General features: G+C 38.8%; 1 protein-coding gene across 1 annotated transcript; it reads left to right on the top strand.

Moving 5' to 3' along the window:
• Window positions 1–353: 353 nt before the first annotated feature.
• On the top strand, window positions 354–1,527 carry LOC149811393 (uncharacterized). Its single transcript, XM_089992751.1, has 2 exons — window positions 354–547; window positions 652–1,527. Exons 1-2 carry the CDS (start codon window positions 379–381, stop codon window positions 1,323–1,325), a joined length of 843 nt encoding a protein of 280 aa, XP_089848877.1. The 5' UTR covers window positions 354–378; the 3' UTR covers window positions 1,326–1,527.
• Window positions 1,528–14,555: the final 13,028 nt, after the last annotated feature.

Here is a 14,555-nt window from a genome sequence, read left to right as displayed (position 1 = left end):
TTTCCTTTATCTTTCAACGCACTTGAGTAAAAGGAGACCAAAGAGAAAACAGGTAAGCCAAATGAAATGGAGTATAATTAAGTAATAACAAAAAACAAAATAACAGAACAGGCCACAAAGTCTATCAGCCAACACGTGAATGTTAGCGCATGTGAGACTCTTAGCTACCAGTATACGGCTGGATGGGCCTGTAAAACACCAACCAATGCCATACTTCACATGTATCTGATCCTTATGCATGGAAGCCTCTTATAAAAAAAGGAAACATTGACATCACCAGAATCACGGGTGGTAAAAAAAAAGGTATTCACTTTCCACCCATAAAAGGAGTCCCTGTGCAATGATTCTACGACTCACAGAGCTCTCATCCGGACCACCATGAGGCTCAATCATTTTTGTGTTCTTACGGCCATTCTCAACTTTCTAGCCTTAGTTGTAGGTGAGAATGAGAGAATACACACCTCAGAAAGAATTACAGTCATAGGCAGTGTGTTCTGCGACTCCTGTCTGCAGGAAACCTTCTCTAAGCACAGTTACTTCTTACAAGGTTAACTTTTAACCTCGAAGAAACTTTTAACAGTAGAAAACCCATTTGTTTTTTGTAATCCTTTACTCGTTTTCAACCTCTTATTCACTGATTTTGATTTGTAGGTGCGGACGTGCATCTAGAATGCAATCTCAAAGCAGGGTTGGAAGCAAAGAAGAATTTTACATACTCTGTGACAAGAAAAACAGATAAGTTTGGGATTTACAAATTCAGTCTCCCTTCTATTAATGGATATGAGTGCGGAAATGGCTACAAGATGGAGTCTTTCTGTAAAGCCACCCTCGAGAAGAGTCCTTCTGCCTGCAATGTTCAAGGTGTTAGCACAACAAGAGAGATGTATATCAGGTCCAGGCAGGGCAACTCATGCATCTTTAGTATGAAGCCTTTGAACTATAGACCACCCACGATTAACTTCTCTATCTGCAGGAATGAAAGTCTGGGGTTTGTGAACAATTCAGAGTTCTTTTGGCCACCTCTTGAGAACCCATGGTTCCCACCATTTGTTTTTCCCTTCCCACCTTTGCCACCCATGCCACATCTGCCTCCTTTCCCGTTCCTTCCTCCCCTGCCCCCTCTGCCTTTCCCAGGGCCACCATCTTTTCCCTTTCCCTTTCCATTCCCCTTTTCACCGCCAATGCAATGGCCACATTTTCCTCCGATTCCATCACTGTTTCCACCACCACCGCCTCCTCCTTTTTCATTAGGTGATCCACCATCTTGGTTCCCCTTTTGGCGTCCTCCATCTCCACCTCCTTCCCAGGCTCAGAATCAACCTTAGAGAGAGAGAGAAGGGAAGCTTACCTAGCATATATAGCATATAGTGTTGATCATTGATAAGACAACTCCTTTAGTCCGCTCAATTATTGATGTCTAATTTTAGTGCAAATAGAGATATTCGGTAGTGCAAATAGCGATATTCGGTATGATGTACTTTTTACCAGACACAAGCTCACTATGTAAATGCATTTCTTTGTATTTAATGTGGTGTGCGTGCATCGTGTGTGCTTTTGTGTGTGTGTGTGTGTGCTTGTGTGAGAGAGAGAGAGAGACCAATTCGTCTCAGAGATGAAGGCAGCCGATTGGCAATACCAAGTTCTGGTTCTGATCAGGCATGGAGGTTAGGTCTAACTAATCTGTTCGATACAGAGATGCACAAATACACAAGAAAAAGCATATATTTTGATATCCTTGAATGTCCTGTTTTATAGTCTCATTGCTGTTTAAATATCATCATTGAATGTTTTGGTGAATCGATGTGATTTACCATATATTTTCAGTGGAAAACATGCATTAGGGCCATGCTGGCGACCCATGTCTTATGCCCACCTTAGGTTTTCTTGTTGTTTGGGTCCGAGCATGGTTCCAATATCCGATTCACATGTTCCCCATCACTGACATTCAATAGGCCTTTTTTACCATATCATATTGTAACCCACGATTAAGACCTAAGCATGATGTTTATGCTAGAAAGGGCAGATATTTAGAATCTTTCAACGAGATAGTTTTTTTTTTAGTATTTCAAAGTGAAACGTGTATATGCCATGATCCCTTACTTTGGCAGGGTTGAAATATATAAATTTCATCCTTTTAGATACTTTTTCAGACTCATCGTGGATACAAAGTAGCAGTCACAAATTTGCATCTTTTTTTTTAATGATATTACACATGGATCAGATATATCGTGGTAAATTTTTTAGATTTCATTGTTCGCAACAGAATCTGATAAGTGAGATTTCTATAAGTGTATATAGAATCTTCTTTTGCTCGAAGAAATGATTCATTGAAATAATGAGTCACCTATTTCCTTGAAATAGATATATCTGACATCAATAAATGCTCGGGTGTTCTTCTATTCAATCTTTTTCTTTCTAAGGTTAAAAAATATCAAATCTTTTGATGATTTTATCATACATGATTGAGTTACAAATACTTCAGAATAGGTATTCTTCACCTAAACTGAATTCTTTCTGGTTAAAGAATATCTTTCTAATTGCTTTGGAACAATAAGGAGATTCTATGAAAGAAATATAAAGTTCTGCTTTTGGTGGAAACGTGCTATTAGGTGGTACTCCTACTTGAAAATACACACGTAAGTGGTTCCACTGGTGAGGCTTACGTCCATGGAAGGTAAGTTTCTCTCTTCCTCTCTCACCAATCTCAGAGGAAGAGGTTCAAATAAATAAAGGATTTCTTTACACTTTGAGAGGATTAACTCCACCTAAAGTTTTTATAATTCTTCCCTTAGATTTAGATGAAGTTACAACAACTTGAAAGCCTTGAGATATCTTTCCAGGTTTGGGATTCATGCCTTGTGTGGATGCTTATCTCATTGCCGCCATTTGATTCATTAGTTGAGCTCGGATTGGGTCGCATGTTGGTCAGATTTGATATCTCTAACATCCCCTGCAAACTCAACAGGACAGCAACAACGTTGAGATTGGATCTTAGCTCATTAAACCGATGACCGGGAAGAGGCTTGGTAAGAATGTTGGCCAGCTGCTTCTTAGAAGGAAAATACTGAACAATAAGCTGCTTTTTGGCAATGGGGTCTCTCACAAAATGAACGTCAATATCTACATGCTTGCTTAGTTGATGAAAAACTGGATATACCATTTTTCATGAAATATTTGTTGGGCGATACCCTGTGAAAACAAGATGACAAGGAGCGTACCTGGATTCGCCATTGATCGTGTAGGAGGTTCGGCGTTCTCCTCAGCCGGTCGACGCCCACAATGAGCCCAGCCTTATGTCGACGGTGAGCAGGACCCTATTCTGCTTAAGCCTGAATGCAGAATTGAAATTGGGCAGAGATGTGTTACGAATTCTCATCAACTTCGTAACCCCTAAGCCCTTTATATAATGAAGGAATTGGGCAGTTACGTGAATGTGGTCTCTCCACATTCACGTAACTCCCACCCACTATCTCCATTATTCAACCACTTACGTGACCCACTAAGAGGGTGTCAAACCGGGTCAGACTGTGGGTTGGACCCATAACCCAAAATGTCCAACATTCTCCCACTTGACCCATTTGACACCAAAAGTGTAATAAATAGAGGTGTATACCGTTATCTCGATTTAATTCTTCATGTGGGTTCACATGCCACCCTTTATCACAAGGATGAATCGTATGAGTCAAGGATATGAACACCCCTTTATGAAATGTCATATTTCCTTGTACTACACTACAATTCACCTTCAGTGCTTAGTCATGTAAAGAAATTACCTTTATGAATAGGTTGGTCTCTCACCTATTCTATTGGTCCTTTAATATTGTTATTCTACTATTCTCTCTAACCCATATGAGAGATTCTTTATGCAAAATCAACAATAACTCAAAACCATAGAGAATCAAAACATAAACACAAATGTGATTACATAATGTATTGTCATACATCAGAAGGAATAAAAAAGACCCATCCCCTTTACATGTTGGGAATACAATTCCGGTGCTAGCCCTTTAGTAAGGGGATCCGCAGTCATTTCCTTCATCCCAATTGTATCAATACATACCAGATGATTCTCAGTCCTTTCTTTAACAACAAAATATTTTAACTCCATGTGTCGACACGATGTTGAGCTCTTGTTGTTATTTGAAAAGGACACGGCTGCTTCATTATCACAAAAGATCTTTAGTGGTCTCTCAATAGAGTCCACTATACCAAGACCCATAATGAAGTTCCTTATCCAAATGGCCTGTGACGTAGTCTCATATAGAACAATAAATTCCGCCTCCATGGTATGAGCAACAGTGGTAGACTACTTTCCGCTTCTCTATGAGACAACACCACCCGCTAGAAGGAAAATGTATCTAGTAGTGGATTTTCTACTGTCAATACACCCTCCTAAGTCCGCATCAGAGTATCCAACGACCTCTAGGTGGTTCGCTTTCCTGTAGGTCAACATATCATCTTTCGTTCCTTGTAAATAGCGCATGACCTTCTTTGCTGCCTTCCAGTGCGCAATGTCTGGATTTGACTGATATCTACCAAGCATTCCCACAGCAAATGCTATATCAGGTCGAGTGCAAGTCTGCGCGTATTGTAAACTCCCAACTGCTGAAGCATATGGGACAACATCCATCTGAGTCTTTGCAATATCATCCTGAGGACAGTCCTTCAAGCTCAATTTATCCCCTTTCACTATAGGTGCCGAACTGGGAGAACAATTCTCCATCCCATATCTTTTAAGAACCTTAAGGATATAGGATTTCTGAGATAGGCCAAGGACACCCTTAGTTCTGTTATGGCGGATCTCGATTCCAAGGACATAAGTGGCCTCACCCATGTCTTTCATATCGAAATGAGAGGAAAGAAACTCAAATCATTAGTTGCAAGAAGAATATCGTCAACATATAAAACCAAAATTATGAACTTACTCTCACTAGTCTTAATGTAAATACACTGATTAACGATGTTTTCAGTGAATCCAAAGTTCATTATTACCTGATTGAACTTCTTATACCACTGGCGGGAGGCCTGTTTAAGTCCATAAATTGACTTATTCAATTTGCAAACCAAGTTATTCGAGTCATCTATACTGAAACCAGGAGGTTGTTGCATGTATACCTCCTCATCCAGATCCCCATTCAAGAAGGCGATTTTCACTTCCATCTGATGCAGCTCTAAATCAAAATGAGCTACGAGGGTCATGATTATTCTCAATGATTCTTTAGTTGAGACAGGAGAAAAAGTCTCATTATAATCAATGCCCTCTATCTGTGTGAAACCTTTTGCAACAAGCTTAGCCTTGTACCTCTTCACATGACCTTTAGAGTCTGTTTTGGTTTTATAAACCCATTTACAACCAACAGGTCTAACTCCATCAGGTCGAGGTACAAGATCCCACACTTGGTTTTTTGCCATAGAGTCAAGCTCTTCTTTCATGACATTAATCAAATGTGTTGATCTTTCACTTTCAATGGCTTCTGCAAATGTGAAGGGATCTTCATCAATGTCTATGAAATCATTTGACTCTTGTAAATACACCACATAGTCCGGATGGATAGCAGATTTCCTAATTCTGGTGGATCTCCATACAGGTGCTACAGGTGGTTCAAAATGAGCCTCTGTATCCTGTTGTTGTTGTATATCCTCATCAACAACCGGATCTAGTTGGGATTGATGTTCATTGACTGGACTTTCTCTTACATTACTCGAAGGAACAATGATAGATAAAGTCAGATCATTATCCTCAGCAGGTGTAGAACCTGAATCCTGCATTTTCTCAAAATCAATATTTTGAGATGCATCTATCCCAACAGAACCACTTTCAAGAAATCTTGCTTTATCTGTTTCCACTATCTGTGGTGTATGAGATGGACAATAAAACCTAAAGTCTTTCGATCTTTCTGGATAATCAATGAAGAAACCACTAGTTGTCCTAGGATCAAAAGCTTTTATATGTGGGTTATACAATTTAGCTTTTGCTGGACATCCCCATATGTGCATATATGACAAAGAAGGTTTTCTACCTGTCCATAACTCGTAAGGAGTCTTTTGAACAACCTTCGTAGGAACCTTATTCAGAATATGCACTGCAGTCCTAAGAGCTTCACCCCACAAGGTCAAAGGAAGGTTTGAGTGATTCAACATCGCTCGAACTATTTCTTTAAGCGTACGATTTCTTCTTTCAGCTACACCATTCTGGTAAGCACTACCAGGCATGGTATACTGAGGTACAATGCCTTCTTCTTTTAGAAACCGCACTAATGGACCTTCCTTTTGTTCCATCTCAGTGAAACGACCATAATATTCGCCACCTCTATCTGACCTGACAACCTTAATAACTTCACCAGTTTGTTTCTCTACTTCTTTCTTGAAGTCCTTAAAAACTTGAAAGACTTCAGATTTTTCAAATAATAAGTAGAGATACATATACCGTGAGTAATCGTCTATAAAGGTGACAAAATACTTTTCACCCGTATAACACGGTGAAAAAGGGCCGCAGACATCCGTATGCACTATTTCTAACTTTCCATTGCTGCGTTTGGCATCTTTTTTGTATGTGTTAGACTGCTTAACCTTTATGCAGTCAACACATGGCTCTATATTCGTAAAATCAAGGGATCCAAGGATTCCCTCTTTCACGAGTCTTTGGACTCTCTCTTTCGAGATATGTCCTAATCTTCGATGCCAAAGCAAATAGGATTGATCATCCTTTAGACCACGTTTATTGCCAATCATTGTGTTCTCAATAGAGTGAGATTCCTGAATTTGGAGTTTGGTTCTTAATCGATACAAACCATCACACATATATGCAGAACCTATATTCATTGAATTTTTCATAATAATAAGTTCAGATTTTTCAAATTTAAAAGCAAAACCAAACTTGTCAAGTCTTGAAATTGAAATTAGGTTCCGACTATAAGATGAAACATAAAATGTATCGACCAAATCCAACATGAATCCCGACTCCAACACAATTCTGCAGGTCCCAACGCTCTTGACATGTGAACGCATCTTATTTCCTGAGAAGATGCTTCTTTCATGCTCCGTTTGTTCCCTTTTGTTCAGAAATGCCTGCAAAGAGTTGGCAATGTGCACCGTGGCACCAGAATCAATCCACCAACTATGCAATGGAACATGAATTAGATTGCACTCATGAGAAACGAATGACTTATTACCTTTATTTTCGAGCCATTTCTTGAACTTCAAACAGTCCACCTTCTTATGCCCCTTCTTTTTGCAGAAGAAACACTTTATAGAAGGGCCACCAAACTGGGATTTGGCTTTCGCCTGAGAGTTTGAACTCTCCTCAGTGGCTCTCTTCTGATTCTTCTTTTTGAAGGAGCTTTTCTTTGGCCTCAACCTCTGTTTATCCTTATGAGAGGCCATATATGCACTTGGCACCCTCTCACCCTTCAATCTCTCCTCTTCCTCAACACACTTACTCAAGAGGTCATTAAAAGACCACTCATCATTATGTGTGTTGTAGGAGATTTTAAAGGGTCCATACTCAGTAGGTAACGAGGTTAAGATCAGATGGACTAAAAAGAAGTCAGAGATGGCGAACTTCATGTCATTCAGTTGAGTCACAATATTCCTCATTTCCAAAATGTGTTGTCGAATGTGACTGTCACAGCATATTTCATAGACACTAATTTGGACATGAGGGTACTGGCCCTTGCCTTATTAGAAGTGACGAATTGAGCCTCAATGGCTCCCAGAAATTCCTTCACAGTCCTACAATGAGGAATTGTGCCTCGAATGTTCTTAGCCACCCGAGATTGCAAAAGCAACAGGCTAAGTTTGTTCGAGCTTTCCCACTTCTCAGAGGCAGCCTTCTGATCGGCTGTACTCTGCTCTGTAAGAGCGGGAGGTTCATCAATTCTAAGGGCCAGATCTAAATCCATATAGCCCAAAGTGAATAATACGATTTCTTTCCAATCAGAAAAATTTGATCCGTCTAAGATAGGGATACTACTTGAACCGTCGATATGGAAGGAACCTGATAAATCAAAGAACAAAAAATAGAAAGACATTGCTATTATTGCTCAAACGAGACTCGTGTTGAAAAGGTAAAAGTGAGACCCTTTATTTTCACCTTTTCTGAGACAAGCATAGTTGAGCCATTATCGTTTCACTTTGGTGAAAACGATAATACTCATAATTGCTCCGTCTCTTCAATTCTCAAGGAATTGACTACAGTTGGTGAAACTAGTAGATCATGAATCCAGAGGCAATTCAGCATTGTACCTTTGGGTACGAACATGCTTCATGGGCTGGAATGCATATCTACTATCACACCCTGTGTAAAATTTTTTTTTTTAGGTTTGCCTGAACCGAGAATATAATGTCGCCCTTTACGGTGACATTTGCCGGTGAAGACTGTCACCCCATGGCGACAGTCTGCTGCTAATCGGTGGTTGTCGCCCCACGGCGAATCCACCGATGCCAAATCACCGAAATGGCCTACATAGCCACACGCAGCGGAAATGCGTGGTAGCTGTGGGCCCATAACCCAATGTTGGGCGATACCCTGTGAAAACAAGATGACAGGGAGCGTACCTGGATTCACCATTGATCGTGTAGGAGGTTCGGCGTTCTCCTCAGCCGGTCGACGCCCACAATGAGCCCAGGCCTTATGTCGACGGTGAGCAAGACCCTATTCTGCTTAAGCCTGAATGCAGAATTGAAATTGGGCAGGGATGTGTTACGAATTCTCATCAACTTCGTAACCCCTAAGCCCTTTATATAATGGAGGAATTGGGCAGTTACGTGAATGTGGTCTCTCCACATTCACGTAACTCCCACCCACTATCTCCATTATTCAGCCACTTACGTGACCCACTAAGAGGGTGTCAAACCGGGTCAGACTGTGGGTTGGACCCGTAACCCAAAATGTCCAACAATATTTTCTAATTAGATGACATAAAATTTTGATAATTCGGCTAAATTGTTTTATAGATATGACCTTCATTTGACCAATCACAGTGAACCATATCTCTCTCTAAAACATGGAAAAAATCTACTCAAAGCAAGGATTCAATGCTTAAAAATAACCTATAGCGGGTGATAGTCATTGAAAAGCTAATCAACTAAATTTTCTATCGAGAGGGTTTCTCCCTGCTTGATAAAAAAACCTAATTTTCTAGCATGAACTAGCACGGGTTGCCCGAGTGACTGTGGGCTTGGGGAGAAGGTGCTGACTCTTTCATCTCAAGTTCGACTCTCACCTATGTACGAGTGCCTTCAATCAACAAATGAACTTCGTAAGAGTTTGTGTAATGCCCCAAATTTTCAAAACATTACTTTGTCAAAAATTCATGGATTTCTTTTTTTTTTCTTCTTTATAACGAAATTTAGAAATGGTTTTTAGCAACGAAAATAGATGATAATGAGTCATCAATTTTAAAAATATTGAGCAAGTCACATGTATCTGACCAAACACTCATTTACCACCAAAGTGTTTCATATATCAAAACGAGTTGTTTATTATAAACATTACTGCTTAAAAAAGCAGTATTCTATGAAACTGATTTTATAAACAAAGTGGTGCAATACTGTCTGGAGAAACCTTGAAACTTGATGCCGCCTTGCTCCACATATCATATCGTAGGTTCAATACATGTATTCCTCATTAAACGTTAGAACCATCGCTGGTCTGGTAGAAAAGCATTCAAAGCAAATCAAGTATAAACTTAAGAAAATACACAAACCATTTAGGACCACAACTCGCAATAATGACGCTCAAGTATCCACGACTTAGCGTATATTGCAAAGCCTCCTTAAGACTATGGTTGAAATATACAAGCTCAAGTTTCCAAGAATTGGCGCATCCGTATCCCACGAATCCAAGCGAGAGCTCCTTGAGCTTAGCTTAGTCGTGCGAATACAATACAGGTCCTTGCCCTATCAATCTAGTAGTATACCGATCTCAATACCTTCCACAAGGTTATGCAAAAATTATCAGAACAATGCTCATTCATTCATATATTCATACTTCACTGAACCTAGAACTAATGCATTGTTTCGATATTAACTAGTTCACCCCCTGATACGCAGGAAAATTTATCTTCAGCGTCAAACGAAGCCATCTGAGGGTTTATTATTCTATGTATTTTAAATACCCCAGATTCCTGAGTAACCCTGTCTGTAATGGGGTGGTAGAACTCATACCAAGATAACCCCACCATGTCATTCTGGATGTATCATCTAATGCAGTAGTGAGGTTTAATCCTTATATCTTAAGGATAACCCGACCTCCAAACCTCCTAAGTGACAGGGAGGTCCCTTGAACTCTTTTGTTCATAATAAATATGTATCACTCGCGGATTGTACCATCACTATCTTCAACAACTAGCATAAGTCCTGAAGGGGTTCGACGGTATAACCGTTCTTTATAGGACATTTGAATGCCACTCGGGCAAACCAGTGCATTATGCACTAAGGGAAATATGTACCCCAACCCCATTCAATATTCTGAAGCACGATCCAACTATGTGGTCTATGAACTATCATTAAGTTTTATTCATACACATGCAAGACTCCGCTCTCGCCATCTACAGTCTTCGCGAGCCCTTCACTCTTTTCGGGTGGACAACCAACTCTGACACATTGACCCTTATGAGTCTTGTTGTATAACAATATTTCACATGAGCATGCATATCCCACGATCACTTCGAATCGACTGCTCGACATATGTAACTGCAACGAGCACTTGGCCTAGTCAAGGTGCAACAACTACTCTAGCACACCGGCCCTTACGAGTAGGGTGTCCTTACAGGCGAATGTGGAACAAGCCATTCCGATAAGGTTCCAACAATAAGGGCATCATCATGCCATTCAAACTAGTTTAGGCAAGTCTTTTGCCAAATATTTCAACATCACTTTCTTTGCTTGACAGAGGAAGCGTAATGACCCTTTCTACTCGTACAAAGTACTTGTCAGAATTTTGATAGCACCTCTTCTATGTGACGGAGTACGTGGTATGCTCATTCTAAGCTTGTTGAGCTTCTTTCAGAAAATTCGACAACACTTATTCTCTTTGACGGAGAAAGCATTACGTTTTTTTAAACTCGGTAAGTATCTTTTCAGAAAATTTGGGAGCACTTTTTGTCTTTGATGGAGGAAACACTATAGTTAACTCGAAGATAGATGTGCACTGTTGTGCGTACTTCGCATCTATCATGGTTTATTGAAACCTTAGGCCTTAGCTAGGCCATGCGCAAGTGACTTAGGTTTTTACGAAAAAGTGATTTTATGCAAGAGCGAAGTCTTTTCAATAGGTGCTTATTTCGTCAATCAGAATCTTGATCGAGGAATGATATACATAATCACATTGGCAATAGGAGTTTATCTCTATTTGAACATTCATTTATGCGTAACTATATGTAATATAAGCAAGAGCCTGTGCGATATAACACGACAATGTAAATAAAAGTATATTTAATGTCCGGTGAGAAAAATTAAACTAAATAACTTGCAAAAAGCGAATACATATATATTTACAGAAAGCAAGAGCCTTGGCATCGTTCGATGCAACAACAATCTTAAATGTATAAGCAAACACACACACACACAGACACACACACACACACACATGTAATATGAGAAAAATATAAACCTTGACATTGTTCAACGCGCCAATAATCTTAAAAGCATAAGCAAATTGTAAAAAGCAGGAACATTGACATCGTTTGATACGACAATAATCTTAAATGCATAAGCAAATACATGTATATGTAATATGTAGAAAGTAAGAACCTTGGCATCGTTCGACGAGATGACAATCTCAAAAGTATAAGCAAATACATATATATAAAGAAGAGTACATCTTTGACACTGTTTGGTGTGCAAACCTATCAAGATATGTGGCAGTGCTCCAACAAGGTGGTTGAGATACTCCCAGGTCATAGCCGACATGTTCTTTATGTCCGGTATGGTCACAACCAAGAGTGTCTGTTGCAGCTTTTGATGAAATGACGATCCGACAAAGTCTAGATCAAGAACGAGTTCAGACCTAGCTTAGGTCCAACTGGGTTCAAACCTACCTCAACTAGGCTAGGTTATGTCAGATGGGTTGGGCTTAGGCAAGGAAATGGTAGAGGAGGTAAAGCCGTCAGGACCAAGGGGTCATGTCCCAATGGGTTCGAACTAGGTCAAGTGGGTCCAAGCTCACGCTAATTAGGGTAAGTCTAGGTCAAATGAGTTTGACCTAGGATAAAACCAAAACAAAAGAAAAAAAAACCTGGTAGGTCAAGTGAGTCTTGCCAACTTGGCTCAACCTGGGCTAAGCAGGTCCAAGCTCACTGCAAGTGGGCTTGGTCTAGGCTAGAATCGAGAGAGAGGAGAGAGAAGAGAGAAAGATGATAGAGAGGGAGGGCTATTTTTTTTTTCTAAAAAGGAAGCAGTCTTTTCTTGTTTATAGGCAAAAATATGGATCTTGGATATACATGTGGTGTGAATCCGATCCAAACCCCTTGCTTGATCTAAGACCCAAACTTATGGATAAAGTAACAAAATGACTTCTATATCCTTGTGGGGCCCACCTAATGATTTCATGAGATATTTATGTGGAGCTCACAAGATATTTTTGGTGAGATATTTTTGTGAGACCCGTCAGATATTTTTGTAGGTTCTGTAGATTTTTGGGGTTTCGTCAATATTTTTTGCGAAAAATTATGACTACACCATTTTCTTCGTATCGACAAGACGAAAAAAGTTGGCTCATTGAAATCTCCTAATTTTACTCAAGAATAAAGTTATGACTCCCTTACTGTTTGAGCATATATTTGCGAGAATATATACGTTATATATATATATATATATAATTGGTTCGTTGAAATCAATTCGTTTCACATTTTGGGTTCATATGCTATTTTTACATAAAATACCTTATGAATTTATTTAGATTTTTTACTGAAAAATTGTGGGTCTTACAACTTGGGTGTCGGTGATCCCATCAAGGGGTCTACCTTGCAGGGGGCACACCCATTAAGTGACCCGGTTCTCGATCAGGGTTTCTCAATTCTCATCGTAAAAAAAACTAATTTCTGGCATAAACAAATTCAAACTTATGACCCTACATACAAAAACTAATTAACGACTGATATACTCAAGCGGCGAAGCTAACAGATACAACGATAGATTTTTGTTATACAAAATGATAGAAACCATCAAAATGGTTTCTTTTCATTAGTGGTCAAATTATAAAAATAACTTTTTTTCCACGTTCAAAATTAATTACCTTTTTCTATCTTGTGTACCTATTTTATTTTTTTCTCCTTATATATGTATACGTGAAGCTGTTTTTAACTCTTGAAATACTTGGTACTGTCTTGTGGTTCATTTATGGCCTCATCAAATATTTATTAGTACGTTTGCCTTTCTTATCAACGAGTACAATTATTTTGGTTAAATAGGACCATGTATATGGATTAAACATGATCAATTTGGTAGAAATCAACCTTTGGATTTTTTTTTTAATGAAAAATATTTTTTAAGTAATAAATTTTTGGTGTTGCTACAATCACCTGATTTTTTTAATTGCCAAAAAATCAAGCAAAATGCCTATCATTACTTAGGACTTGTGTTATATTCTCATGTAAAAGAAAGGCTTTACATGGGAATAAACACGGATTTCTAAAAAATCTTGCGGCTTCATCTAATGTGAAAGCTTTTCACAAAAAGAGATTTATGAATGAATTTACACATAAAAAGTGGTAGGTGATCACAAAAGCTAAGGTTCACTTGTGCCAGCATTGACACTCTCTCACCATGATGATTTAATAATGGTTTTGTTAAAAAATAATAATATCAGGGTTGTTAGCTCAACAGTTTCACATGTAAGTTGCATTAAACAAATGAAGCCTTAGGCTCTACTGAAAGATGCATAGACGGGGGATTTCCAAAAACCCCACTTGTCTCCAGTGTTTGGCGTGGTGTAGTTGGTACATTGGAGTGGGGTTGTCATGCCATCACCGTTGTCCATTTACATTCTTTTAGGTTGTGAAATCTCCTTGTCATTATCACCACTCCTATATCCCTCTAGGCACCTGCTACAGATACTAAGATTCTAAATGGACCATGTAGATAAAAAACACATGGTCAGATTCGATCAAAACAAGTTGCAATAATAACATTCTAGAATGAGTAGTAATGACTAAATCCTGCTCATCTATATAGTGTATATATTTAATATTACAGTCGATTGTACTTACAACCTAGTTGGAATCTCATGATGCAAGTTGTTTTCACTCAATTTAATATGAAAGTTGTGTTTTGCATGGTTGATTTAGTGAAAATTGACCATTGATCACATTTTTTTAAATGAAAAAATTGTTTTTGTGAATTGAGAAAATGTAACCATGAATGCTAAAAAAACATGTACGCAGGACAGATTTCAAAGATTCAAAAGCAGGTTCCTACTAAAAACAACCTATCAATAGCATTCATGGGTCATTTTAATCCCGAAAAATATATTTAAAAAAACAAAGTTTGCTAAGCTTATGTATATATATATATATATATATATATATATATATATATATATATATATATAATGG

This window comes from Nuphar pumila, chromosome 17 (genome assembly GCF_984573655.1).
Source record: "Nuphar pumila chromosome 17, dmNupPumi1.hap1.1, whole genome shotgun sequence".
Taxonomy (NCBI): Eukaryota; Viridiplantae; Streptophyta; class Magnoliopsida; order Nymphaeales; family Nymphaeaceae; genus Nuphar; species Nuphar pumila.
Note: the sequence above shows the minus strand (reverse complement) of the source record. Positions and strands in the feature narration are given on the sequence as shown.

Coding starts and splice junctions, on each gene's coding strand:
- LOC149811393 (XM_089992751.1), top strand. CDS start 379: ATGAGGCTCAATCATTTTTGTGTTCTTACGGCCATTCTCAACTTTCTA. Junction 548..651: donor GCACAGTTACTTCTTACAAG/GTTAACTTTTAA, acceptor TTTGATTTGTAG/GTGCGGACGTGCATCTAGAA.